Source organism: Nematocida homosporus, assembly GCF_024244095.1.
Source record: "Nematocida homosporus strain JUm1504 chromosome Unknown 4475, whole genome shotgun sequence".
Lineage (NCBI taxonomy): Eukaryota > Fungi > Microsporidia > Nematocida > Nematocida homosporus.
In genome coordinates, this window is record NW_026250672.1 from 23,255 (window position 1) to 49,064 (window position 25,810).

Genomic DNA, 25,810 nt, shown 5'->3' on the forward strand with positions numbered 1-25,810 from the left:
TGGGTTAGTATTGGGTTGAGTTGAGTTGGGTTGGGTTGGGATAATCTCTACCCAATGCCACCCTAGGTTGTCATCTCTACCTCTATCTCTACCATCACCCTACAACCTCACTTAATCCTACCTAACCCAATTACACCTTTATCAGATTGTTAATTTCTGCATATTAATACTAACCCATAGACCACTACTGACACACCACCACTCAACTTAGTACTAACTTAGTATTAACTTAAGATTAACTCAATAGCAACTTAGTATCAACTTACTACTAACTTAAGACCCACTTAGTATCAACTTAACTCCATACTAACTTAACTCCATACTAACTTAACCGAACCCAACTTAACTCAACTTAATTCAACTTAATATTTCGCTTATAATAAACACTAACCCAATACGACCAGTAGAGCAGTGTACTAACCCAATACTAATTCTATTTATTGTTTACCTTAGGCCAGTACTGCTAGCTTTTGTGGTTTGATGGCCGAGCGGTCTAAGGCGTTCGACTTAAGATCGAATCTCCAATTGGAGGCGCGGGTTCGAATCCCGCTCAAACCATCTTTTTAGCTTCTCCTTTTTCTTTATCAGATGCCCGAGAATAAGAACAAGCGCGTTTATGAGCCTAAAGTAGCTCAACTCCTTCTTGATGAGTGCGAAGGTTCGGGCTTGCCCGATCTAAAACCGGGTGATTTGCTAAGACCTGCTGTTAAACCTCCTATTCCAACGACCAGCTTTTTTGATACGTCTTTCAAGTTAGAGGAGAAAGAGTTTCCTTTTGCGGTTGAGAACGAGTCTTTCTATAGTGAAGCCACTAACGCTCCTTTTCAAGACTACTCGATTCCCACGGTTAGAACCGAAAGTAAGATCATTTATACTGATAGTAGCCAGTTTGTGACTCCACCTCGCAAAAAGCCGCGAGCAATGGTGTTTAATAGTCCGCAACTACTGGATCCCGATGAAAGCATTGATTTAGAGACCTGCACACTGCGAAAGCATCGAGGCGCCAGCCGCACTAAAATCCCTATTGTCGGCCTGCCGCCTAGCTCTACAATAGGTCCGACTGAATTTCCCTACTTCCCTGGGTTTAAAACGGCTTTAGGCCAGGCAGTTGTAGTTCAGGAGGACAGTTTAATTAAAGCCCGGCGCAGTCTTGATTTCTTGCAACCAGCCCAAGTGAAACAACCGCCTAAGGTCCTGTTACCGCGCGAACGAATGATTCTATCGGCCCAAGCGGCCTTTCATGCCATGCAAAAGGAGATCTTTCCTGTTACCCGCACTGCGGCTGATTTTCACTCTCTCTTCTGTACCTTCCAGTGGACGTGGATCTCCCTAATGCCCGTAATTGAATCAATTAGACGGCGCGATTCAGATATGGCCCAGAGAGAGATTGAAGACCTTATTATACGGGAGGCCAAACGAAGATGGAAACAAAACCATCCCTCAATTCTGCAGCGCATTGTAGAACGCGATACTCAACCTGGGGTGTATATGAAGCTGCTCGTGATCAAGGAAGGCCGGAATAGTATCTGGGTCACCGATGGACTCTATTCCGTTCGTGCTGCTTTAGATCCGCATTTAGTTGCTATCGCCAGAAAGATCAAAGTAGGCCGAGTCCTACAAGTAATTGGAGCGACTTTATTACTACCAGGACCTACACCGATTGATGAGGTGGCTGCCCAGGAGACAATAGCCATTCAGCTCAACTACAACGGGGTTAAGCCATGTCTTAGTGGCGTTCTTGGCTACCAGCCTTGTTCAGCCTATCTCCGCTCTGTTTCCTTTTTCAAACCCCAAAGTGGGACTGTTGGCTGTGTTTCCTTGTACTTTGCCAAGCTAGTTTGTTCCAAGTGCGTTATTAACCTCAATGGCTCTAAAACAACTATTGACGAGTCGCGCCGAGAAGAAACCCTTGAAACGGTCTATGCCAGTATTAAAAAGCGCTGCCTTTCAAAAGAAGAGGAGCAAGAGGTCTACCGAACCATTAGTGTTACTCGTTTTGTCCAGTATGAGGTCACTACGGACTACAATCCCTCTAACATTCCCATCTACCTAACAATTTGGCAACCACCAAAAGACGAAGACTTTCTGCACAAGAGGTTTGAAGTCTTTGTGCTCAACACTTCCTCATACGCCCCTAACTCCAAGGCCCTCTTCCTCACCTCAACTCGCTACTCTGTCTTCATTCCCATTATTGATCCGCCCCCGAACCCCTATGAAACCGTTATCCACTCTAAATACTATAAATAAACCGCTTACTAACTAATTCCTAACCAACTACACCAAACTACACTAAACTCAATACCAACTACACCCAATTAGCAACCATCTCTTTATTTAAGTTAGCACTCATTTTAATCGCAATACTAACTCAATACCAGCCAACTTAATACCAACACAATATCAACGCAATTTAATATAACTAATTACACAACGAGATACACAATACTTACTTTACTTAACTCGACCGCACTCTCTACCACACTAAACACTACCAAACACTACCAAACACTACCAAACCAAACACCACACTAAACACCACACATCTTAAACTCAGTAAATACCATAGATAACCCCTGTATTACCCTATTTGGACATGTTTTTTTTAGTACCCCCGGCAATGAAGATACTTTCATGACTAGAGTCGCTGACTAAAGATGAATGAATACTTCTGAGCCAATTTATTTAATAGTTCTTGTGCTAGATGGGCACGTTAGTTTAGGCTAGCAAACACATCGCTTATTCATATACAACAAAGTGATGTTTTTGATGACGAGTCTGAACGCAATGAATGACAACTTATACTGATTGTTTGTATATAATATCTTGCAAGTGATGATAATGCTTTCACGACGGTCGACTGAACGATGATGACTAGTATATCTGATGCGTTTATTGTTTAATTTCATTTGTTTAATGTTTGTTGTGACATTTGTTTGTTGACAGATATGGTAATTAGTTGTGGTGATTAAAATAGATATAAATATAGGATAGAATCTTTGGCCTAATGAAACTAGTAAGTGTGCGACATGGTTTGGTGCTGGCTGTCGGCTATTTAGCTGTGGTACATGCTTCTTTATTCGATTGCTTTGGCCAAGCAACGCTTCCTGTGGCTAATCCGACTATAACTGCTTCTCCGGCACTGCATATGCCTAAGCCAATGGGGATTTCTTTGACCGATGGGGAGAGTTTGCCTTTGGTCGATATACTTCAGCACAGTTGGGATGTAATAGATACGGCCATGAAAATGCGGATGGCGGCAGACGCCACTTCTACGTTGTCAACCAACGATCCAGCCTATGATATAATTGCTGAGAAGATGCAGGGTGTCTTTTCCTTGTTTGAAATGCTGGCTATCTTTATCAATGACGAGCAGGCTAAGGAGGAGTATCTTCATGCCGTGTATAATCTGGAGATCCAAAACATGTACAAGGCCCACCAAGATATCGTACTTAACCACATTGCTGACGTGTACTACACCACCGAGATATCCCAAGGGCTTAAATTAGTTCCTGGCTTCAACTTTGTCTTGAACAACATTGTTGATATCGAGCGTGGCTTCTTACATTCTCGGGGCAAATACCAGACGCGGCTTCTGAGCTACTTCAGTTCAAGTAAACAAGAGCGACGATTGGGTGACATCTTTGCCGGAATTCGATGGAGGGATCTGCTAAGCAAGAAAAGTACGTCTGGTCTGTCTGGTATGCCCGGAGCATCTGGTCTGTCTGGTATGTCTGGTATGTCTGGTATGCCGGGCCAGTTAGGATTATCTGACTCTCAAAAACACATCTTTGACTATTCACAGTACGCCGGCGATGCTAACCCCTTAACCACCGCTGTTCCATTTGCGATCCACCTTCCTATTGGGTTAGGCACTAGTGTAAACCCTATTGCCGATATCATCTTTGTGCTTCCTCAAGCCGGTGTTAGCACCTACGACACTTGGGCCAAGAAAGCCATTAGAGACCCCGCCTCAATCAAAAGCATTCCTTGGGCATACTTTGACACGGACATTTTCTTCGCTAACCGCGACGAACTTGACTTTGCCATCTTGTCTCAAGTTGAGGCTAAGTTCCGTGACGAGCTGGCAAAAGCCCAAAGTGTTGTTAATTTGAACCCATTCACCGCAGTTTATACTATGGGATCTCAAATCATCGACCTTTCCGCTCTCTTTAAGGTTTACAAGGCTATTTGTGCGCTCCATGTGGGACAGAACGACTCATTGACTAAGCTGCACTTCAAGTCCTTTGTCTTTGACATTGTCTCGTCTTGTATCAAACAGCAAATCAGCTTGGGCCAGTACAACGAAAAGCTCAACAACTTTTACCAAGTGCTATACAAGATTTACATCCGCTATCACGAGCTCTACACAATCAACCAACAGGCCATTAACTTCTGGAAGCTCACTGCTAAACAGCAGAGCCGAATCTTTAGGGACTACACAAAGGGCTGCGCGGTTCTTCCAGTGCTGCCTTTCTCTGCCTGGATCTAAGCATTCACTTGAGTTATTCAGTGGATCTTCTGAAATCCGAATGTAATCAATAAAAGTCATTGGCATGAGTTGCAGACTACCCCATTTCCAGATCTAATAGTGTTTTGATCTAGCACGCCACGAGTTAGTATTTACTGACCACAGGTCTTATGGACTCGGCATCTATGCTATTTGGCTATCTCTGACCGGCTTTAACTGTTCATTGGTTCGATGTTAATTCAGTATGCAATGGCCCTGCTGGCCTGATGCCAATCGGCCCTTAGTTGCCAAAAAAGCCCGGCAGACTGTTCAGCTAGTAGCAGGCCATCCTGTTTTACTTAGAAGAATCGGTCCAATAACAGCACTCTATACAATGGAAATATCTCGTTTATTGAGTTAGGTGGGGTTGAGTTGGGATTGGGTTAGTATTGGTTTGTTGATTAAGAGGCAAGGTGTAGCATTGCGTTGGGATTGTGTTAGTATTGCGTTGGGATTGCGTTGGTGTTGTGTGAGGAGTTGGTTATGGCTTGGTCTCAGTGACAGTTTGTTAGATTTAAATGGGAAGACAGGTGCCAAAAAGAGAGTCTGGCTTGGATCCGACGGTGAAGATAAACTCACTGCTGCTTGCCTGGGCCTACCAGTTTTGTCTGGCTAGTCAAGTCTTTATACGCCACATAAGACAACATAATTTCGGGCTTGAGTCAGTATTGAGTTAGTGGCAACATGCCAACTTAGAATTTTTGTCTCTATCTTTGTTGTGGCCGGTATTGGATTGAGTTGGTATTAGGTTGGGATTGAGTTGGGATTGAGTTGGTACTGTGTAGTTGGTATTTGGTATTCGGCCGCTAGTGGGATGTAAACAGCCGAATGGCAATGGTGGCCAGCGCAATAATGGCCTTGTATGGTTATATAAGATTTGTTGTTGTTAATTTCTTTTTGGGAAAGATTGTTATTGGCGATGTTTTGTTTGTTTGTAAACATGCCAGCTGTCAATTATGATAGATTAAGTGGGCATGCTGATTAAACAATGGAAGATATAAATACTCTAGTGAAATGTTATTCATGTATAGAAAGCTACTGTGTTCAGCCATTGCGACGGTACTTTTGTTCGGGCACTCAACCGCCTTCTCTACGCGGCCTTTCATAAGCACTAAGACCATAGGCACGTCTAGCCTAGCTTTATTTTTCAGCAGCATCTGGGGTCCATCCGAGCTCTGCGGAAAAACAAGTGGTTTAAAATGGCCGATTGCAAGAAACCTTTCGGTTTCTAGTGGTTCAGCCCATGGAAATTGGATTGTGCTCAGTCCGTTTAATCTTACTGCTTCTGACCGAGCCATACACCTTTACGTGCGCCATGGTGTTCCTTCTGCTCGAATAGTGCGGGGTACTTCATCAATTGAGCAAGCACATACCAAGCAGTTAATGAGCAAGCGGACGTCCGATGCTAATGCTCAGACCGACCCCCAAACCATTGAGACTATCTTTAAACTTTGCGAGGAAAGCCCCGGCCATGACAGTTGGGCAGGGAAACTGTTGGACAAAATCGACCTCTCGACCTCCAAACTCAGTATGAATGTGCTGCCACACCGAGCACTAATCCGAGAAACCTTTAGATGCATGCTTTTGCACTCTCAAGGAGCCATCGAGTCATCCTTAGAAAAACTACAAGTCGGAATTGCTACTACTGAGAAGGAAACTAAGTTTCACAATATGATCGATAGTATCTTAGAAAGAGCAAACCTAAGTAACCTTGAGGTTTTGCTTAATAATCTCGAAGAAAAGTATCCCTTAGCTCTTTCTTGCCATTGCAAAGTCTACATTCGGGACATGTACAAAAGAATCCAAACCCAGCACATGACTATCATTGCTAACTGTGTAGGTAGTACTTTATCCCCAGATGCGTTGACTAGTGTCCAGGCGCTCAAACAAGTTGTGGGCCACATCAACAACGCTATTAGCAAGACGTCATCTGAGGAGTATCTCAAAGACCTTGAACAAACCAAGGAAGTTCTGTATACCACCATTGGTGCTGCTTACCTACTCCAAAGAACCCAAAAGCACCTTTCCCATGCCAACGTCACCGAAGCTGATGATTCTGAAATCTCCAAACACCTATACGAGGCACAAGGTCTACACATCCGTAACATCACCGAACAAAATGTTAACGCCGTGACTCTTGATAAAGACACCCTTATTGGCCATCAGCAACGGAGCTACTTTAGCGGTCGTGTGCTGATACCACAGCCAGCCATTATCGACACCTCTAGCTCTATGGAGTTCCATCCCAAAGACTTACTGCCCTCAAGGTTTAGGCCTGTGAACATCTCTAATGAACCTTTGTATAAGATCTTTGCCCAGGATATTTCCGACAACGTTATGAATAGCCTGAAACAGCTCAGCCCCGTGGTAATGACCCATCTAGTGAATGTAGCCAACAAGATCCAGACCAGCAATGGCCTTGCAACTTTACCAGGCAGCCCCTCACCTATACCTAAGCACCCGCTTAATATCATAACAACTTGGCTGTCGCAGGAAATTTCCAATCTCTACCAAACCAGTTTGGTAACTTTTGACCCATTGTTACAGCTGAAAGATGTTGTTGCTCTTAATGTTAGCCCTAGCTTTAACATTCACTGCACGAGTGTCTCCAACCAATCCATCGATGTAAACGTTAGCTTCTTCCATCCTCTATCCTTGCACGCAATTTCCAGCATGAAATGCAGTATTCCTTGCAACCATTCTCTGCAGCACAGCCCTCTTACTGTTGTCTGGGAGAAAATATCACTTAATGACGCAAAGATGAAGGCAATCAATGAGAACATTAACCTTGGCACCCAAGAAAGCAACCGTAGGCTTAATTACCTTCACCGCGTGTTTGATAGCATAGCTAATGACATTGAAAGTAACAAACAGACCCATAGCGTCGCAGACATTCTAAACGGCCATTTGAATAGTGCAACTGGTACCCACAACAACACTAACTGTGCTTCAAAGATTAGCCTAGCGATGGTCCTAAAGAACGTTCTTGGCCTTCTACCATTAGACAATCTTGTTTCTCTTGAGGAGATACCTTACACGGGACAAACCTTCAAGGTTATTGAATCTGTTCTAGGAGTCATTGGCTATCTTAATGCCGCGGGCATAGACAGCAATAGTCTTTTCATTCTGCTCGAGACCGATGATATGTCGCAAAAAGAAACCATCCAACGGTTCTTCGTTGCCCTTAAGAACGCTTTTGATGCTCTCCTGACAACAAACACCAGAGTTTACAACAATGCCCACCCTAGCGGCCTGTGCATAGACTTTAACATGCAACGCGCAGAGCTTACTAAGAGCATTCTCGAAGAAGCCAAGCAGACAAGCTACTACCACAACACTCGCCAGATCTTCCCCCGCCTAACTAACCAGAGTGGCCTAAACTTGATTCCCACCCAAACCACGCCTATTTCATACACAGTCAATGTCTTCGCAGAAAACCCCAGTGCTAAATCCATCTTCACCAACGAGCTTAGCAACGATATAGTCCTGAGACACCATGGATACTTAACAAAGAGCCTCCAAGACCCTTTGTCGGCAATCTTTGGAGACAATATCTCCAGGCCACAGCAAATGCTTGTTTCTTCTCTTTTAGAGATTTCTCTTGTTGCCCCACAGCCCATCCAACCTTTGCTGGACTTTGTTCTCAACAAACTGTTGTTAGCCAATGCCAACATTCGACTGGCCGAGGCTACCAACCCTTAACCGAATGAAACAGCCAACAAAATAAAGCTAATTCGTTACTTCTTCTCTTGGTATTGGTTCTTGGTCCCTATAAATACGCAATCGCCCTCAGACTATGGCGCACAAGAAACGAAACCTTCCAGACAAAGTGCTCGCCTCTGCTCCCACTAGATCTACCCCTGGAGACAACAACCTAGCAGATGCATTCACTAAATCACAACCATCTAGTTCCACTATTGCCAATGGAACTGACCAGTTCTTGTTAAACCAGATGAAATCAGAAATACGCCGCCTTTACGGTGAAAAAGTAAATATGGCAAACACAAGCTACATCCTCAAACCCCACGAGTTCAAATGCTTAGCCCGAATTCTTTCTAAATCTCTCTGGGGCGAAGAGCGGGCCCTCGATACGGTTGATGATTTGATATATGCGGTTGACGCTCTTTGTAACCGAACGGCTTCTCAGACCGTCTTTGGCGAACCGGCCGAGCAAAGTCCTTCTCTAACCGAAGCCAGTGTGAGTGTTCGCTTTGTAACGGGTGGGCTAAAGGCCCTTCTTTCCAGCGATGTGCCTACCTCACCCAAGACGCGCACCTTCAAAGACGACATTAGCTCCCTAGCCGAGGCCAAAGACCTTCTTCAAAAGCGCTTAGAGACCACTGGTCATGCTAATCTTGATTCACTTATTGCTGAAAAGGAACGACTTCAGAAGAGTTTGGCAGGCATAATTGCTGAGTTCTCTATCCCACCCGGCGAGAACCTTCTGGCTTTTCTACGGGGCATCAAGCGCCGGGAAGAGCAGAAGTATGCCGAAGAAGTCTTCCTGCGGGAAAAGGGCGCCGAGTGCCAAAAGCGGCACTATGAAAAGACAATCGCCCAAATGAAGGAGCAGTCAGCTAGCTTGGTTGCCGAGAACCGCACCCTTAAGCGTCTTCTCAAAGAAAAGGAAGCCTCAACCACAGAAGTCCTCCAGGCCAGCACGAGTCTTGAAGAAACCGTAGCCCAAATCAAGCAAACTCTAGAAGAAGAAGAGAAACGCGCTAATTCCGAGCGCAAGGAGTACTCCGAGATCAAAAAGAGCCTAATTGAACAAAACAGAAAGATGCGGGCCGTCGTTCAAGAGCTAATTAACCGTATTAAGCAAGAAAAGAAGGAAAAGGAAGACCTGATGGCCTTGCAAAAGACAACAACCGAACAGTTTAGCATTCAGTAATAATAAAGCATTCGTTTTATTTTGTATGGGTTCTACTGAGGACATTAGTCTCTCCTTATCAACTATTGTGATTGGTAGTTCCTCTCGGTCACTAATCGACCTTTCTTGGCTCTCGCCAGTACCGGCTGAAAAGGAGCAGGCCCCTCTTTATGCGCCGGAGTGGATATCAGGGATAGGCGCGGCTGTTCATTCCGAAAGCACCATCAAAGTGCTTATCGCGGGTTGTTATTATAGCTTCTTGATTGAGAAGTATCCAACTAGCGAAGAATCTGTTGAGCTACTGCGGCACCGAGTTAAGCTTCACCAAGGCACAGCCAAAGCTAGCCCTCGTGCTAGAATAAGTGCGGCCACTAATGAGTGCGGTGGTGTAACTGGCAGCGGTGTACAGGCCTCAGGCGATGTAAGCAGTATAGAGTATGGTGATGGTGGTAGTGGCAGTGCCAATAATGGCTCGAGTTTGGCGAGTCGATTGTTCTTTCTTTGGGACCGAGCGGGAAGTGAGCTGGCAGTAGCACGGAACAATGCCTCGGCGGTGAAAAAGCATTTGAAGCTGGGACACTCCGAAAGGATTGAGTCGACAGCTAAGATTTGGGCTGAGATTCTGAAGCTCTCTTTAGACACAGGCATTTCTTTTGTGCCCTTAGACGAAAGTACTGTCGAGTCGGCCCTGGTTTCACTGCAACGGAGTATTGATAAGCAGAAAAAAGGCCGGCCTGTAATAGCTCTTAAGAAACGGGCCGATCCGAGCGATGTACTCAAAGAGATGGTCGGCAGTGTGACCGGAATCACGGCCGCGGAAGTAGATGCGATAGTGCGTCGTTTTAGGAGCACCCGCGGACTACTGGAAGAGGTGCTAAAATTAAAGGGCCCCGAAGCCTATGTGCCTGTTGATGGGGTAAGAAAGAAAGTACTAGTGGCAATTAGATCTTTATTTACTGAGTAATGCAACATCTGCCTAACGATCACGGCGGTTCAAACGGGCTAAGTCATCTAGGTGGGCTATTCCTGGGGTTGGGCTACCTATTTTGGCGATCCGCTGGAGTATGCGCTCCTTTCTGGCCTCTTCCTGTTTATCAGCGGCCATTTGGGATTGGGAACTAGCAGGGTCAGATGCATCTAAGCGGGCTTTCTGTTTGAGAAAGAGAACATTGCTTTGCAGCTGGTTTAACAGATTGTCGGTTGACTGAACAGGTGACCGGCTAGATAATTGCGACTCTCGGCATATTTTAGGGGAAGCAGTTTGAATATAATTGGGTTCAGATGCTGTTGAAACTAAAGCCCTAGAGACTTCTTGCGGCTTTGCTAGCGAAAGGAAATTACTGAGTTCAGATCGGTACCAAGCTAACACACCCATTGCTCGGATGTACCCTTGCTCAATTATTTGGAGCTCTTCAATTGATAAGCTTCTAGGTGCGGGAGTAAGAGGTGCTGCAGTCGTCGTGGGCTTCTTTATCTCAGTGCGAATGATGGGATTATTTGCAGCAGTAAGCTCAGCTATAGTAGCAGTTGCTATTTGTAGGGGCCGAACCTTGGGCTGTGGCCTGGTTTCGACTGCTGCGGCGCGCCTTTCTAATAAGCCAGAATCAACAACTAATGGATGGGCAATTTGTACATCAAAAAGTGGTAGTGTCTTGCTGGGCCTAGAAACCTTGACTGGAGGGGCCAAGTGAGCATACTGAGGTAGAGGACGCGCCGAAAGTCCAGTTGGTCTAGCCATAGCTGCTTTCTTTGCTTCTTGAGCAGCTAAATAAGCCTGGATTTTTGGCGCCCTTCTGGTAGCAAACTTAGCAACACGAGTCTTTCGAGCCTTGTACAGTCGCAAGAATAAAGCTCTCTCGATTTTCATATTGCGCTTAACTAGGTATTCAAACTCTTGGCAGAGCCTTAGTCGAAATAGGCCGAATTTTATCTCGTGTTTATCTTGAGAATCATCAAACCTGTTGGCTATTTCGATACATTGGGCACGGTGGACCTCGGCTTCGCGCAAGTAATGGGTAAAGCAAAGAGACTTATACTCCTCGTCGTCAAACATTTCCATAACGATTTCCTCATCTATGTCCTGGGCTGAAACAATCTTGATCAATTGCCTACGGTCAATGTCAGCCTGGATCCGGTTGTAATCCTGAGTCATAAAGAATGGATTGACTAGTTGGTTGCATACTTTCTCGTCACTTTCAAGGGCTATATCACTATGGTAGCTGATGCGGTTTAGTGCCCATTTTTCTCGAGTGTAGGGGAAAACCTCCTTCCTAAGTGAAGGATCTGCTTTAATCGCATCTTTTAAATGCATGAGGGTCTCCTGATAGCTCATCTCCGCTGAAAAGATAAGCACACGCTCGTCGGTACATGGCACGGGATGCTCAGCTTCTTTTCCTTCAGCGGGGAACATGATCGTTCGAATACGCGGGGATAAAAGCACTATAGCTCTCGTAGTTCGAATCTGGATGCCGATGAATTCTATTGCACATATTAGTGGGTATATAACATAGGACTGAACAAACTTTGATGCATATATTACGGGAACACAGACAATCATATATAAGCACGACCTGACACCACTTCCTTGCTTGGTGATGTAGTGATATGCTTTTTTGGTTGCTCGCCAAATCTTGCTAATACGCTTTCTCCACATAGAGCGCGGGGTTATCATGTGTTTTGATCATAAACTTGTATTTATACTTTTAGGGCAGGCCTAGATGATGGTCTGTTTATCAAAAAGACCTGGCTACCAACCTAGATTCAATAGCAAACAAGCCCCGTTTAATGAAAAGAAGGCCCCAACAGGGTCTATTTTCACTTCTAGACGTTTGAATTGACTTTGTCCAAATGAGTTAGTATTAGTTGCGATGGTCTTGCGTTGGTGTTGCGGTGACTTGGGGTCGATCTATTGATTAAAAGAAGGGTTTGAATTTGGATTGAGTTAGGTAGTCGAGCAGGCGGATTGGAATTGGGCGTATTGTTCAGGTTTTGGTCGGTTTATAGAGTGTCGAGTTAGACCTGTAATTGGCCCGGGTTGGGCGATTGCTTATTGGAGGTGATGAAATCTAATTGATGAATAGCAACGCAATGGAATTTTCAATAAAGTACCTGTCCTATTAAGTTTTACTAGCTAACACGAATGGTTTATTGGGTTAGTATTATAATGCTATTGAGAATAAGTAAAGTAGTTATTGAATTGGATAGTTGTATTAAGTAGGGGATGAGGCTTCTGAGCCGTGTTTTTTGAGAATATCATAGATTTTGCTGCTAACTGAAGATAGATCGTCTAGGGACTCGGCGTACTTCTTCATTCGAGAGAAAGTTCGTTTGTTCTTTGTTGCGTTCTTTCGGGTTGGCTGTGGTTTTGAATGTTTATCCGGCTTCTTGGTGCTCTTCTTCTTCTCGCTTTTCCTGGCTTGGTAGGGAGGAGTGCTTTTGCTGCTGAGCTGGCTATCATTGCTTTCATTGACGGATTCTTCTAACTCTTCGGAAGAGTGGGAGGCTTGGGTCCCACTGGAATGCTCGGTTATCTCAGAATGTGAGCGGTCCTCTGTGGGCTCCGTTTCCGAAAAGGCACTCTCTGCCATCGCCCTGGCCGGTGTATCAGAAACGGAGGCCTCGCTGTACCCATCCAGAATGCTAAGTATTTTGCTCTGGGGGCGTTGTCGCTCTAGAAGTGTTGGCTTAGAGGGCTTTTCTTGCTGGAAAACTAGGGCTCGTAAGTCAGCTAAGGTCTGCTTCTTTTGAAGGCCGGCCAGGACTTTGTCGAGCAGTGGGTCTTTCTTCTTTCTCTCCTTGCCTAAACTTGCCTCGTCGGGTCTCAGAACAAATGAACTCCCGAGCTTCTTGAGAGAGATAAGCGGCGTCTTTGGTGCTTTAACGTAAAACAGGTGCACATGTACAGTTGGGGAAAACGTGACCTTTTTGGAGCTTGGCTGAACTGTCTCAGCATCCGAAGTCTGGTTTGACTTGTTGCGCTTGGCCAGTTCTCGTTTGGCCTTTCGCTTCTTCAGAAAGCGAGAAAGAGTCGTGAACGGCAGCAGAACAAAAGACTTAATGTGTTTGAACACTCTTTTATGTCTTCTTAGTGGCCGCTTCTTCACTTGCTTTGCCATGAAACAGAGTCTATTTGACCAACTTTATACCTAACTACTTTGTTTTACATTTGATTGGCCAAGACAATCTCCAGCCAAGAACAACTTAATACTAACTCAACCCAATCCAATACCAACCCAATACTAACTCAACCCAATACTAACCCAACTCAATCTTAACTCAATACAATACGAACATTTAGCCGTCTTTTATTATTGACTCCATAGGTGGGCGCTTATCTTTCTATGCGCTAGCTTCAGACTCGTCTTGCTGGGAATCAACGTTCTCCGATCTTGCTCGGCTGTCACTACGGGATCGACTGCCACCATGAAGCTGGTTGCTGTTAGTGGTTGTGGTGATAATAGTTGTTTGCTTGCTGTTCTTTGGCTGCTGGGCTCCGTACAAACGAACATATTCAGGTGGGAGCTCGGTGTATATGTTTTGCGGTGAGTCTGCGTTTGCATTGCCCAGGAGAGAAACTAGTTGCGAAAGAGCCTCCATACGAGCATTGGGCCCGTAGTCCTCAAAGTTAAGTGCTTCATCGATTGGGGTGTATACGGTAACACGGATGCCCACTTGCAGTCCTAATTGCTTGGCATACTCATCACCCTTCTTAACGTTGGGCCAGTTTCGAACTAGGTTCATTTGCGCCTGGCTTAGTGTGCCCGTTTGTGTGCTCTGGTCATTCTTTGCATTTGAATAGGTGTTGCTGCGCCGGGTGGAGCTCTGTGCTGAATAGTTGCTGTGCTGTGAAATGGCTCCTTCAGCATCGTACTCTGCACTTACATCGGCCTTAACCAAACTCTGTCCAAGCAATAACACTATCCCCAAGGGTCCCAAAAACTTCATTGCCTACCGGTCAGCCCTAGGTTATATGTCTGCGCCCCAAACACTTTCTCAGACCTGACCAATCTCCAGACCTGACCTAGAATTCCAAAACACCTTCAATCATTGTTACAGCCAGGTTCCTAGTTTTAGATACTCCCGAAGCACACAAAAGACCGACCACTCTTTGTCATTCGCCACTACTCCTACGCCTGCCTTATACTTGCCCAAAATCTCGGCTACTTTCTTTTGGGCCGTATCTGCGGCCTCGGGGGACAAAGTCAGCAGGACGTCTTCAATTAAACAGCAGTAAGCCAAAGCACAAACTAGGGCAGAGAGTCGCAAGACATCCCCTTCTTCATAAACTACCTCATTGGTTAGGAACTTCACCAAGATCCCAATAATCTCAGCGCGGGCTCCCTTTACTAGTACATCTTCCCCGCGCATAACTCCATGGCTAGTGAATAAAGCGGCTATTTGTTTCTTTCGACTAGGCGGTTTAGCAAAGATGTTCTTGGCAATTAGCATGGCGCCCACGCGCTTTCTTGCCGCCCTTATATGGTACTTGTCCTTCTTAAGTGAATAGCTCTCTCCATTTAACAAGAGCAGCCACTTCTTGACTTCACGGCCTTTGCTTGATCCTTTGATTTTATGGTAAATCTCGTCGTGAAACTCGTCCTGTGATACAAAGGCCTCGCGGGCCTGCAATATCTTTTGGCTATCCACCCATAAATCACCCCTTAAGACCAATTCACAGACAGCCAGTGCTCTAATTGACATTGAAACCGGATCTTGCAGGGCCAAAAGCACTGTTTGATAGGCGGTCGAAGATAAAAGCACCAAAATCTCAACTAATGTTAACTTAAACCGCAACTTTTGGGAAGACTCGAAGGCTTTGTGCCCCCCGATCTCGCGCCGCCTTAGAGTAAACTCCTCATCCATCGTCTCTAAGAAAATACTTTATTTATCCCCACTGCCTGCTAAGTAGTTGCTATGTTTAAGGAAGATAAAGCATCCTTCAAATCCAATTCCTGAGTCCTTTCTTTCGCCGCCTCTAATGTCTTTGGTTTTGCGAACAGCGGCAATAATAGCATGGTTAAGCATGCGGTCGACACTAATACCTGAATGGCTGCGAATGTAGTTGAGATATTCAATAATACGGCAGAATTTCTTGCCGGCCGTTTTATCTTGTTTGTTCGTGCTGGCATCAATAAGGTGTTTTTCAATGGAACGGATGTGGCGGAGGTACAGAATGCCGCGATCTTGCAGATCAGCTTCTTTCTCACAAGATACGAGTGTGTCGCATTGGGACTGTAGTTCGGTAAGTTCTTCAATGAGCACCCGGGGAATACGAGTTCGTTTTAGGCCTTGGACAACTGCTGCAAGGGCATTGGCATTATTGAGGGTTTTAAGGGCGCGGGCTACCTCTACCCATTGGTTGGTGCTGGCCTCGGCATCGTATTTGGGCGAGGAGGATGTTTTGGTTGGGGGACTGCGATGGGCGCTGATTTGTTTGGGGGCGGCACTGTTTTGGATGATAGTACTAGCCACGAATGAGGAAAGGCTTTCGGTGAAAGTTAGGTAGCCATAAAGATTAGGGGACTGTTTTTTAATGTCATCAGCTGGTTGGAATTTAAGAATTTCAACTGGACTGATCTCAATAATAGTGCGAACTTCTGTTGCGGTTATTTCGCGGGCTAGCATGACTGGGTCTATTTCCATTAAGTTAATGGCTTCGGCCTCGGAAATAGCGGCATTTATTTCACGCTGTGCCACTTCATTTTGATTATCATTTAGGTTGGTATTGGTTTGCGTAGGACTCTTATCTTTAGGACTGCTGCCGCCTTTATTCTTGCCCTTTTCGGCCTTCTTAAGCTTTTCCCTCTCTTTCTCGTACTCAGAAAGCATTCTTGAAACTACGTCTGGGTTTGGGTTGTATTTAGCTTAGCATAACATCAATTGATTAAGTGACACCTAAAACATCGATTATCTTCTTTTCTGACAGGCACGGCGCAAGGAGTAAAGGACGGCCGTTATGTGCATATTTCTATTGAGTTAGGTTGTGTTGAGTTGTGTTAAGTTGAGTATGTTAAGATACTAATCCAATAAATAGTAAGACTTGATAAGGGTGATATTATGTTGTTTTATCCCATAAGAAGCAATGCTAGATTGGGTTGCGTTACGTTTGGTTTTGGCTAGTGCTTACCTAAATAGATATAACATACCAAGTTAACTATGTTTTAGGCTGAGTTGGTATTAGCTAAAGTTGGGTTAGTATTCATATACATGATATATACTAATAACTTAAATTCTAAAATACTACTTCCGTTTCTAAATTAGGTTGGCTTTAAAATAATATTAAGTCATTTATTCAAAGTAGAATAAAGTTAAGTTTGGATAGGATCTGGTTAAGTTGAGTTAGGCTTGAGTTATGATATGGTTAGGTTGAGTTAGGCTATGGTATGGTTAAGTTAAGTTAAGTTGTGTTATGATATGATATGATTAAGTTAAGTTGAGTTAGGTTATGATAAGATAAGATATGGTTAAGTTAAGTTGAGCTAGAGTGTGGTAAAATGAGATAAGATAAGATCTAGTTGACACTAGAAGCCATCTGGCAACCAAATGAGCATAAATTAGTGGTTAGATGCGCATTAAAGTCAAAAGCACCAAAGAAGCACCCTATCTTATCTAACCACAACTCAACTCAACTCAACTCAACTTAACACAACCTAACCTAACACAACTTAATATCATAATACACGTTTTATTTGTCATCTAAGCTATACTTTGGCCAGCACTTAAATCTTAACAACTAACTAAATACATAGCCTAGCCAACTTTATCATCTTCCACGGGCTTCTCAAGCCCATCTAGAGTTGAAGTGCGACACATTGGACACTCATTGGCATACTGGGTCAACCACTCAGCAATACAGCTGCTATGAAACATATGGGAACAGACCAGCCGACGAACAACAGCTCCAGTTTCAATCTCCTCCAAACAAATCGGACACTCGCCCTGAGGCTCATCAACGGTCTTTTCCGGACTAGCCTTATCTAAATCCTCTTGTTTCATCGTTTTAACTCGTGGTTCTTCCTCACCAATATAGTAGATCACTGTAAATACAATACTACTGGGATCCTGTCCATAACTAGATGGCATCTGGTGTAATAACAACTCAAAATCCTGTGAATTAACTGAACTACCCGAACTAGCACCCGTGCTCAGTCCCATCTCTCTTCTTCCAATCCCCGCTCCTCCAAACATCCCTTGAATAATCGAAAGAATAGTCCTTCGTGTCTCATCATCAGTAGTACTACCCGTATTACTTCCAACACCACTACCCTCACTATTATCCTGTAAATCCGCTAAATTATCTTCACCTGTATTGCCTTCACCAGTCGAGTCACTAGAAACATGCACACGCCGGGCTGAGCCCAACAGACGAATAAAAGAGTAAAAAGCAGCCGTTATAATCGAAAAAGGATGTAAATTAGAAGCTTCTAGAACTTGGGGTTCTTCAGGCGGATGAACTGTCTCGGACTCAGACTCTTCTACCGATTCGCGTCGGACTCGTTTTGAAAGTCTCTCCTCGTTGTGTTTCTTCCGCATAACCAATCAAAACGAAATTTTATTTATGTGGTAACTCTTCTGGAATACTTCTATCAGGGGTAGAGTATCTAAAAGTTGGTGTTTCTTCGTAGTTCTCTTCTAATTGTGTGACATAGATATTGATGGGTGTTTGTGTTGTTTTTGGTTTTACTTTTGTATTTTGATTTAAGTTGGAATTTGTATTTGCATTTTGAGCTGAGTGGGAATTTGTCTTAAGATTGGGATTTTGATTTTGATTTTGATTTGGGACTGGATGGTGTTTTTTAAGAATACCAATAGGTGTGGTATTGGAGGGGGTGAGGTGGGTTGAGTTAGGGTGGGTTGAGTTAAGGTGGGAAGGGGTGGTATTAGGGTGGGTGGAGGAGGTGTTGGAGGGGGAAGGGATGGAGGAGGTGGAGAGAGGGGGTACAATAAGGACTTCATCAGTGAACTTGACTTTGGAAGGTTGGTGGGGGGCACAGGGTGGAGTCTTTCTTTTCTGGGGTGCCATTTTGTAGAGAATTCGGCAAGTGGTGTACTTGGCATTGATGGCTGTATTATGACGAGTTAGTCGGGCATAGAAAGACGACCAGGAGAAAGTACGGATGGCCAGTAGAAGGTCTGGGTGGTTGTAGAAGGCAAAAGGTTGTGTGCTGAGCAGGCATTTAATCTCGGCAAGGGATGTGTTAGGGGATACAGTCGCCATAATTAAGAAAAAAGAAGGGCGGGCGAATAGTTTGAATTGGGTTGAATTGGGTTGAGTTTAGATTAAGTTGGGTTTAGGTTTAGATTAAGTAAAGTAAAGCTAATAGATATAATAAAAAGATAAAGTAAGTCGTATTTAGTAAGTCGTATTCAGTGCTGTTCGCCGGACCAGTCCAGAATTAGGTTGAGGGCTTTGGTAAGATCCCCATCGGAATATACTAGTGCGATAAGATTCATTTCGCTATCGGTGTATCCAATGCTTTCGAGTTCCATGAGCTTCTCCGAGTACTTTTGTCTGGCTTCATCCCGATCAAAAGGCATAGTGTACATCACTGACTGGGGAGTTGGGTTGGCGGCTGAGTTGGCCGTAGGGGCAGTGGAGTTGCCTAGGGAGGAGTTAGAACTAATGGAGGAAGGATTAGGCTGAGTAGCTGAGTTAGCATTAGGGGGCATACCGAACATGAAAGGATCACGAAGATTTGGCATATCTGCTGAATTATTGATGACGTAATTCATAATAGTATTGAAATGCTCGGGATCTGATTTGGCCATTTCAGTAAAGCGGCTGATGTTATCCATTAAGGATTTCTTGGTGGCTTCAGGAATGTTCTGCATGGACAAAGAAGCTTCCATAAGAGACTTCATTTGTTCTGGATTCTTCAATAGTTCCTTAATGCGGGCATTAATCGTGCTCTTCATCTCTTCAGAAGGGGCTCCACCACCCATGGAAAGCTCTCTTAGCAAGTTTGGGTCGAGTTGGTTCAGGTTAGGAAAGGGTTGGGCGGAGTTAGGTTGAGTGGAGTTAGGTTGAGTAGGGATAGATTGAGTAGGGATAGATTGGGTAGAGGACGTGTTAGGGGCAGGGGCAGAATTAGTTGGGGGTGAAGCGGCCTTCTTTTCACCACTGGGCATGACTAGATGAATAGTAGAGCCGTCTTCTAAGTTGTAGCTAGCTAAGGTACTCTCGTCTTTAAGTAGTTTACCAGTGAAGATGAGTCGAATTTTGTCCTTTGAAGCAGAAATCTTATCACACAGTTTGTCTTTTAAGAGACTAACAGTATCATCCTTACTATCCATGGCAATGGTATGTAAATCGCCTTTGCTTGTCTTGATAAGTATATTCATTGTTTACCCAGCAAAAAAAAGACAATACTTAGATTGGGGCTAGATTAAGGGTGTATTTGGTTGGATTTGGCTGAGTTAGATTGAGTTAGATTGGGTTAGTGATTGGTTTTGATGATTGATGCGGGGTTGGGTTGATGCAGGGGTGTGTTAGTATTAGTATTGGTGCTGAGTTAGTATTTTGAGTTAGTATTTTGAATTGAATTGAGTTAGTATGGTAATTGAATTAGTATTGAATTGAGTTGGTATTGAATTGAATTGAGTTAGTATGGTAGTAGAATAAGATTAGTATGTGGTTAGTATTTATAATGGTTTAATGATACGATAGAGTGTCATGAGAATGTATGTGGGGAAGCGAGTGAGCTGGTATATGTACGTGAATAAAGAAGATTGTGTTTGCTTTGAAGTTGAGGTGGTATTAGATTGAGTTGAGGTGGTGTTAGATTGAGTTGAGGTGGTATTAGATTGAGTTGAGGTGGTATTAGATTGATTTGAGGTGGTATTAGAGGTGGATGGATCGGAAGTAGGTTGGGTTGAGGTAGATTGGAGCTGGTATGGATTGGATTGTGGTGAGGCTGATTTGGATTGGGTGGTATTGTAATTGTAGCTAATGGACTTGTTAGCATTTGAAGTGTGTTTGGTGGAGGTTGGGAGAGGTGGTGATTTGGAAACATGGTGATAGACGAAGTAGAAGAGAAGAAACAGGCCACCACTGAATGCAAAAAGTCGGAGAAAGAGCTGCAGCTTATTAGGCAGAGGGGTGTCACAGGTTTGCATGGGCTAGTGTTGAATTGGGGCAGGGGTGGTATCTATACTTAACCATTATTTCCTCTTTGAGATTAATGAAGTAAACAAGAGGTTAGTATTGTGTTGGTATTGTGTTAGTATTACGTATTAGGTTAATATTGTATTGAGTGGTGTCATGGAATAGAATGTCATTGTGGTTGGAGGATGTATATAAAGATAAGAGTGTCAATAAAGATGTTTGTTTAGATAGCATTTTATAGTTGAGTTTATTGAAAGACCGATCAACATGTATGTTCAACTAGAGAAGGACGGTTGAAGTTGGGGTTGTATATGGCCTATTTGGTTAGTACTATTGGTTGGAATTTCCACAATAACGTAGCTCTTTGCCCACGCTCTTTGATTTCTTTACTTTTCGGGCTCTAGGCGGTTCTTCATTACCTTCTCCTTTTTGCTCCTCAGCTGGCGTTTCGTCTTCGGGTTTAACTTCATTGTTAGTTGTTGTATTGCTTGGCGTGGGCGCTACAACCTCGCCGGGCTGTTGACTTCCCTCTGCTGGTGGGGCTATAGGAGCAGAGGGAGCAGGCCCACTAATAACACCAGAAGAAGGACCCGGGCCAGCAGTAGGACCACTAGAACCACTAGAAGAGTTTGCGGAATTAGAAGGAGCCGAAGAAGTGGAGGGATTAGAAGAGTTGGCAGAGTTAGAGGAGACATACCACCAACCCCCAACTGCTCCTGCAATAATCAGAAGAATCACTACTATCAAAACAACTACTAAAACAACTCTTTTCTTAGACATGAGGTTCTAATACCTTGTCTATTTATAGAGTAGATAGTACTGATGTTGTGATAAGGGGCTGTCATATCTCTAAGTGGGGATTGGCCATTTTTTTATGATGGGGGAAGAGCACGAGTCCTACTCCTTTGAATTAATGGACATTTTGAGGTACAAAGCACCCGATACCTTCCCAGAAGGAACCTCTCAAGATGTGATAGCTGCTATGGCGGAGTATACGCCAAGTCACTTACTAGATATCTACTTATTAGCGGGAGATGTGCCTGTTTGTGCTCTCTTACACCCACGTCTCTACAGCCGGATTTTTAAAGGATGGCTGCGGATTGGGAATGTAGTGGGGATTGCAGAGTCAATTGAAGATATGATAATTGATTTGGAGTTACTTAGTGATATTGATCCGAGTGAGGAGGATAGATTGATCAAAGCTAAGAGAGAGATTTATTTGACCATGCCTTCTCCCCTGTATCACCCCCGCGGGCACTACATTCCACTCCTATCCGATGATGAGCTCATTGAGTGGGATAGAAGGTGGAAGAAGTACCTGGAAGACTACACCGAAACCATTGAGGACCAAATAATCAATCCAAGTGATATTGATGTAGAACCAGCTGCCGAAAGTGAGCAAGAACTTTGGCAGAAGAAACGCCGAGTTAAAGAAAGATTGGGATATACTAAGACTAAAAACAATGTAATGAAAGGCCGGGTTCTCTTAAAATCAAAATTATTCACATTCCAAACGAAGAAACCAACAATTCCAATCTTCTTTTCCTTTATTCTAGGGACTGCACACGGCTTAACTAAGGTTTATGTTTGGGAGTCAGCGGCGCGCAAGTACTTCTGCCTGCAAGAGGGCGACTCAGTGGCTATCAGAGGATTCAAAGTCAAAAGAAGACAGGGAACGTTACTACTAGCCGACCGCACCAATTCCGATGCAGATACAAAGTACGCCCGGATTCCTGAGATCTCGGTTAATTTAGCAGATCCCGCCGGGTATATTCTAGAGGTGCCTGAGAGTCAGTTAGAAGACTGTACTGTCGAGCTAGATCAAGAGTTCACACAAATCAAAGGCACTGTGGAGTACGTGAGTTCTCTGCTGCGTACACCCGATAAGAACCGAGGCGAGAAGAAACTGCGTGAGTTCATTTATTTACGCGTGGCCGGCCAGATCATTAAGTTGTTTAGCAATGGTGTATCCGGAAGTCTGCTTAAAATTCGGGCCGGCAATTACGTTGATATCAGGCACTTACGCCAGTGCACAATTGGCCCCTTTATTTTCTATCTCTCCTCTATCTACACACAGTACTATCTAACCGAGTACGCATTTCATACAACGGACTACTACTCGCTCACCCGCCCATCCACGGGCACAGCTATTGAAAATGCCATTGGCTATCTGCCGGTTCCCTTTAAAACCACCGAAGAGTACTTTCAAGCCGCCGAGGACGGACTAGGTCCTCTCTACCGCCAAGGCGTAGCTATCCCCAAAAGTTCCCCTGATGCCGCATATCTGCGCAAAGAACGAGATATGTACTTTGGAGATATCATCTCTGTTTCAGCTGTCAAACGTAAGGTAGAACTACTCTATATGGACGAGGTCGTCCGCTTAGTTGTCCCTGGACGAATCCTAGGAGTCAGGCACCAGAACTCCGGCGACCAAATTGGCGAAACTCTATTCGATATTTCCTATAGTGCCACCGAATGCACTCTGCCAGAAATTGAACACTCTCGTTCTTCTATTAATCCAGAGCCTACAACCGAAACTTCTTTTATTGAGACCGTCGAAGAAAGTGCTTTTCTTCGCATTGGTGATGAAATGAACTATCTTGATATCCAGATTTTTCAAAATCATTTACTTGATTCTACTTCTTTTCTAGGTACAGTAACTGCCTTCTTCAAATCCGAAAGAACCAGTTTATCAGTCTACGAAGAGATAAACCAAAAAGTTGGTATGTACTTCCACTTTGTCCTAGATATCGTTCGAATTAGTGACAAGACCGTTGTTTATATCGGGGTAGCCGCTCTAACCCAGTAAATTTTAATGCGGCGTGAAGGCAAGGAAGGTATCAAGAAAAGTCCCAATCTCTTTGAGAAAGAAGGTCCCGAGACTAAGTATAAAGATTTCTACATCCCAGAGAGTTCGATTTATGACAGTAGACCTAGTACAACCCAAAAAAGAGGTCCAATTGTGCCCAGTCGTTCCGTGACTGTCTTTGGGTACTCAGCCGGCAACTTAGACCATGTTATGCGACGGTTTAAAGAGTGTGGCGAAATTAAAGAGATAAACTATGGTAAGAACTGGATGGACATTCAGTACGAGCGCGAGAAGTGTATGTTTACGGCTCTACGTGAAAATGGATGCATTCTTAATGGCGAGATGATTGGAGTGGTGCAGAAGAACCGCAAGGACATGGGGGCGATTTGGCTGACCGAGCAAGAAGTCCTATTTAAACGGGAAGAAGGAGTGCTTACTCGCATACTAGCCTACCTCTTTGGATAAGTTTGTGTTTAGATTGAGTTGGTGTGGAGTTGAGTTGGATTGTGTTGATGAAGGTGATGAAGTTAAAGTAGGTTTAGATGGATATTTAGGTGAGTATTAGTTAATAATAAACAAGCGTATTTAGTATAAGTATTTAATTGATTAGGTTGGTGTTAGTTTGGGTTAGTATTGGTGTTAGTGTGGGTGTTGAGTTAGTATTGGATTAGATTGGGTTATGATAATTTGAAGATATAAGATATGGTTGATATGCAAAAGTGAACGCATTGGGTGATGTTAGAAAGGCTTTTTGACTAGTGGATGAGTTTTAGGAACTAAGTCGATAAGATCGCCAGGTTCGAGATAATCATCAATGCGACCTTTATCTGGCAAGACGTCACCATTAAAGACAAAGACGGATGGGGATAGCTGGACTTTAGCAGTATGGTTGATCTCCTCTTGAGCTTTAAGAACCAACTGACCAATAGTGGTTTGACAATCACGATAGATAGTTAGAGTTGAACGGGGGTTGTACCTAATATTGTACGGAATTGGAGTGGGTTCATTTGGGCCGGAGTTAATTTCCTGGGGAAAGATCTCTAAGAAAAGAGAAGTTTGAGTTCCTCCAGTTAAAACATCTACTTTAGCATACTTTGATACTTCAAGGCCTTGATGACGTAAAGTCACTGAAACATTAAAATGGTCTTCATAATAGTCATAGATCGGCTTAAAACTACTATTTTCACGCAGTCTAAAGACTTTTTGAGTACCTCCAAATGACACAAAGAGATTAATAAGCTCAACACGTGAATCATCAACTATTGGGGCAGGAGGGTCCGGTTTAGCTTTGGCCGGTCGACGCAGAAAGTCCCAATCGCTCATGTAAACTTTTAATAGCCATATTTAGATAAATAAAACTTGCCCAATGGAGTAGTTTGTTGTGAAATCAAGACTAATTTGGCGAAGCAAGAATCAACAAGAATAAATCCAACCTCAAGTTTAAATCAAAATCAACACAATCATTAGGCTAAGACGTTAAAACTTTGGCAAGCAAATCAGTTTTTTGCGCATGGAAGAGAGTCAAGATGAAGAGCATAGACAGGCCAAATCTGTCCCGCACTCCTCAAAATCTCGTTTGATTGCCAAGTCAATTTCAAAGCCTCCTGGCCTAATAGATGCAGCTGTAGACTCCTCGAGAGTCTCAAGTGAGTGGAATGTGCGTGCGGCAGATACGGAAGAAAGTGCGGATATTGAGGAGAGCGGAGAGGGGGTGGACAAAGAAGAAGAGAGTTTAGGAGGCAGTACGAGTGTAGATGAAAGACTAGAAAAAGTGCAAGAGGCTTATCGGCACACGAAAGACTTTATGCTCTATGATATGCAAGTAATGCATATCTTATGGATTAGCGTTTACTTAGGACTTTGGGAGCGGCGTTGTTTGTTTGTTGAGCCAGTTAGTCTTTTTCAAGACCAAAGCTATGAGTTTCAATTATTATGGCGTGGAGTTCTTTGGCTGGGGCTATTAACTATTAGTGGCTGTGCGCTTGGTTTTACGATCGGTCATTTGTTAGTGGAATTGGGAGGAATTTCGACACTGCGGCAAGTAGGTCGGCTGGGAGTTCGATTGAGTCTCTTTTTTGGGCTGCTTTATGGGTGGATAAAGGCATGGCAGTGTCTGGCAGTCTATGGGAGTTGGATGATGGCTAAGGTAGTGATAGTGGTGGTTCATGGCTTGTGTTTAATCTTTGCAAGTGGAATTCTGTTTGGGGCCGGGGCTCGCTTTGCCCTATGGATAGACCGGAAACGGGTTAGACGAGGGATTTTGACGCCGGAGTATACATTGAAGCCAAAGAGCAATGGAAAGTTTCTAAGTGGGTGCTTTTTATTTGGTGCATTATTAGTGCTACTAGCGGCTACTATTGCTCTGTTAGGGATTGATGCTATCTTCTATGAATGGTATTAAGTTGAGTTAAGTTAAGTTAGGATTAAGTTGAGTTAGGATTGGGTTGGGTTAGGATTAAGTTGAGTTAGGATTAAGTTGGTATTGAGTTGAGTTGAGTTAGTATTGAGTTGAGTTGA

The 25,810-nt window shown here is 44.0% G+C and overlaps 18 protein-coding genes across 18 annotated transcripts; 8 read left to right on the forward strand and 10 right to left on the reverse strand.

The window, feature by feature from the left end:
• Positions 1-588: 588 nt before the first annotated feature.
• On the forward strand, positions 589-2,247 carry NEHOM01_1386 (uncharacterized protein; the record flags this gene model as incomplete). Its single annotated transcript, XM_051490264.1, has 1 exon — positions 589-2,247. The coding sequence occupies one exon, from the start codon at positions 589-591 to the stop codon at positions 2,245-2,247; it is 1,659 nt and encodes a 552-aa protein (XP_051346224.1).
• Positions 2,248-3,004: 757 nt separating this feature from the next.
• Positions 3,005-4,489, forward strand: NEHOM01_1387 (uncharacterized protein; the record flags this gene model as incomplete). Its single annotated transcript, XM_051490265.1, has 1 exon — positions 3,005-4,489. One exon carries the CDS (start codon positions 3,005-3,007, stop codon positions 4,487-4,489), a length of 1,485 nt encoding a protein of 494 aa, XP_051346225.1.
• A 1,041-nt stretch (positions 4,490-5,530) lies between these two features.
• Positions 5,531-8,209, forward strand: NEHOM01_1388 (uncharacterized protein; the record flags this gene model as incomplete). The annotated part of the gene is made up of 1 exon (XM_051490266.1): positions 5,531-8,209. One exon carries the CDS (start codon positions 5,531-5,533, stop codon positions 8,207-8,209), a length of 2,679 nt encoding a protein of 892 aa, XP_051346226.1.
• Positions 8,210-8,303: 94 nt separating this feature from the next.
• NEHOM01_1389 (uncharacterized protein) lies at positions 8,304-9,401 on the forward strand (the record flags this gene model as incomplete). The annotated part of the gene is made up of 1 exon (XM_051490267.1): positions 8,304-9,401. The coding sequence occupies one exon, from the start codon at positions 8,304-8,306 to the stop codon at positions 9,399-9,401; it is 1,098 nt and encodes a 365-aa protein (XP_051346227.1).
• A 25-nt stretch (positions 9,402-9,426) lies between these two features.
• NEHOM01_1390 (uncharacterized protein) lies at positions 9,427-10,344 on the forward strand (the record flags this gene model as incomplete). The annotated part of the gene is made up of 1 exon (XM_051490268.1): positions 9,427-10,344. One exon carries the CDS (start codon positions 9,427-9,429, stop codon positions 10,342-10,344), a length of 918 nt encoding a protein of 305 aa, XP_051346228.1.
• A 12-nt stretch (positions 10,345-10,356) lies between these two features.
• On the reverse strand, positions 10,357-12,051 carry NEHOM01_1391 (uncharacterized protein; the record flags this gene model as incomplete). The annotated part of the gene is made up of 1 exon (XM_051490269.1): positions 10,357-12,051. The coding sequence occupies one exon, from the start codon at positions 12,049-12,051 to the stop codon at positions 10,357-10,359; it is 1,695 nt and encodes a 564-aa protein (XP_051346229.1).
• A 538-nt stretch (positions 12,052-12,589) lies between these two features.
• Positions 12,590-13,495, reverse strand: NEHOM01_1392 (uncharacterized protein; the record flags this gene model as incomplete). The annotated part of the gene is made up of 1 exon (XM_051490270.1): positions 12,590-13,495. One exon carries the CDS (start codon positions 13,493-13,495, stop codon positions 12,590-12,592), a length of 906 nt encoding a protein of 301 aa, XP_051346230.1.
• Positions 13,496-13,718: 223 nt separating this feature from the next.
• NEHOM01_1393 (uncharacterized protein) lies at positions 13,719-14,324 on the reverse strand (the record flags this gene model as incomplete). Its single annotated transcript, XM_051490271.1, has 1 exon — positions 13,719-14,324. The coding sequence occupies one exon, from the start codon at positions 14,322-14,324 to the stop codon at positions 13,719-13,721; it is 606 nt and encodes a 201-aa protein (XP_051346231.1).
• Positions 14,325-14,429: 105 nt separating this feature from the next.
• On the reverse strand, positions 14,430-15,242 carry NEHOM01_1394 (golgi phosphoprotein 3; the record flags this gene model as incomplete). The annotated part of the gene is made up of 1 exon (XM_051490272.1): positions 14,430-15,242. The coding sequence occupies one exon, from the start codon at positions 15,240-15,242 to the stop codon at positions 14,430-14,432; it is 813 nt and encodes a 270-aa protein (XP_051346232.1).
• An 18-nt stretch (positions 15,243-15,260) lies between these two features.
• Positions 15,261-16,208, reverse strand: NEHOM01_1395 (uncharacterized protein; the record flags this gene model as incomplete). The annotated part of the gene is made up of 1 exon (XM_051490273.1): positions 15,261-16,208. The coding sequence occupies one exon, from the start codon at positions 16,206-16,208 to the stop codon at positions 15,261-15,263; it is 948 nt and encodes a 315-aa protein (XP_051346233.1).
• A 921-nt stretch (positions 16,209-17,129) lies between these two features.
• NEHOM01_1396 (uncharacterized protein) lies at positions 17,130-17,912 on the reverse strand (the record flags this gene model as incomplete). The annotated part of the gene is made up of 1 exon (XM_051490274.1): positions 17,130-17,912. One exon carries the CDS (start codon positions 17,910-17,912, stop codon positions 17,130-17,132), a length of 783 nt encoding a protein of 260 aa, XP_051346234.1.
• Positions 17,913-17,931: 19 nt separating this feature from the next.
• Positions 17,932-18,597, reverse strand: NEHOM01_1397 (uncharacterized protein; the record flags this gene model as incomplete). Its single annotated transcript, XM_051490275.1, has 1 exon — positions 17,932-18,597. The coding sequence occupies one exon, from the start codon at positions 18,595-18,597 to the stop codon at positions 17,932-17,934; it is 666 nt and encodes a 221-aa protein (XP_051346235.1).
• A 149-nt stretch (positions 18,598-18,746) lies between these two features.
• On the reverse strand, positions 18,747-19,721 carry NEHOM01_1398 (ubiquilin; the record flags this gene model as incomplete). The annotated part of the gene is made up of 1 exon (XM_051490276.1): positions 18,747-19,721. One exon carries the CDS (start codon positions 19,719-19,721, stop codon positions 18,747-18,749), a length of 975 nt encoding a protein of 324 aa, XP_051346236.1.
• A 1,093-nt stretch (positions 19,722-20,814) lies between these two features.
• Positions 20,815-21,264, reverse strand: NEHOM01_1399 (uncharacterized protein; the record flags this gene model as incomplete). The annotated part of the gene is made up of 1 exon (XM_051490277.1): positions 20,815-21,264. The coding sequence occupies one exon, from the start codon at positions 21,262-21,264 to the stop codon at positions 20,815-20,817; it is 450 nt and encodes a 149-aa protein (XP_051346237.1).
• Positions 21,265-21,361: 97 nt separating this feature from the next.
• On the forward strand, positions 21,362-23,293 carry NEHOM01_1400 (uncharacterized protein; the record flags this gene model as incomplete). Its single annotated transcript, XM_051490278.1, has 1 exon — positions 21,362-23,293. The coding sequence occupies one exon, from the start codon at positions 21,362-21,364 to the stop codon at positions 23,291-23,293; it is 1,932 nt and encodes a 643-aa protein (XP_051346238.1).
• Positions 23,294-23,299: 6 nt separating this feature from the next.
• NEHOM01_1401 (uncharacterized protein) lies at positions 23,300-23,758 on the forward strand (the record flags this gene model as incomplete). The annotated part of the gene is made up of 1 exon (XM_051490279.1): positions 23,300-23,758. The coding sequence occupies one exon, from the start codon at positions 23,300-23,302 to the stop codon at positions 23,756-23,758; it is 459 nt and encodes a 152-aa protein (XP_051346239.1).
• Positions 23,759-24,031: 273 nt separating this feature from the next.
• Positions 24,032-24,616, reverse strand: NEHOM01_1402 (uncharacterized protein; the record flags this gene model as incomplete). The annotated part of the gene is made up of 1 exon (XM_051490280.1): positions 24,032-24,616. One exon carries the CDS (start codon positions 24,614-24,616, stop codon positions 24,032-24,034), a length of 585 nt encoding a protein of 194 aa, XP_051346240.1.
• A 187-nt stretch (positions 24,617-24,803) lies between these two features.
• Positions 24,804-25,694, forward strand: NEHOM01_1403 (uncharacterized protein; the record flags this gene model as incomplete). The annotated part of the gene is made up of 1 exon (XM_051490281.1): positions 24,804-25,694. The coding sequence occupies one exon, from the start codon at positions 24,804-24,806 to the stop codon at positions 25,692-25,694; it is 891 nt and encodes a 296-aa protein (XP_051346241.1).
• Positions 25,695-25,810: the final 116 nt, after the last annotated feature.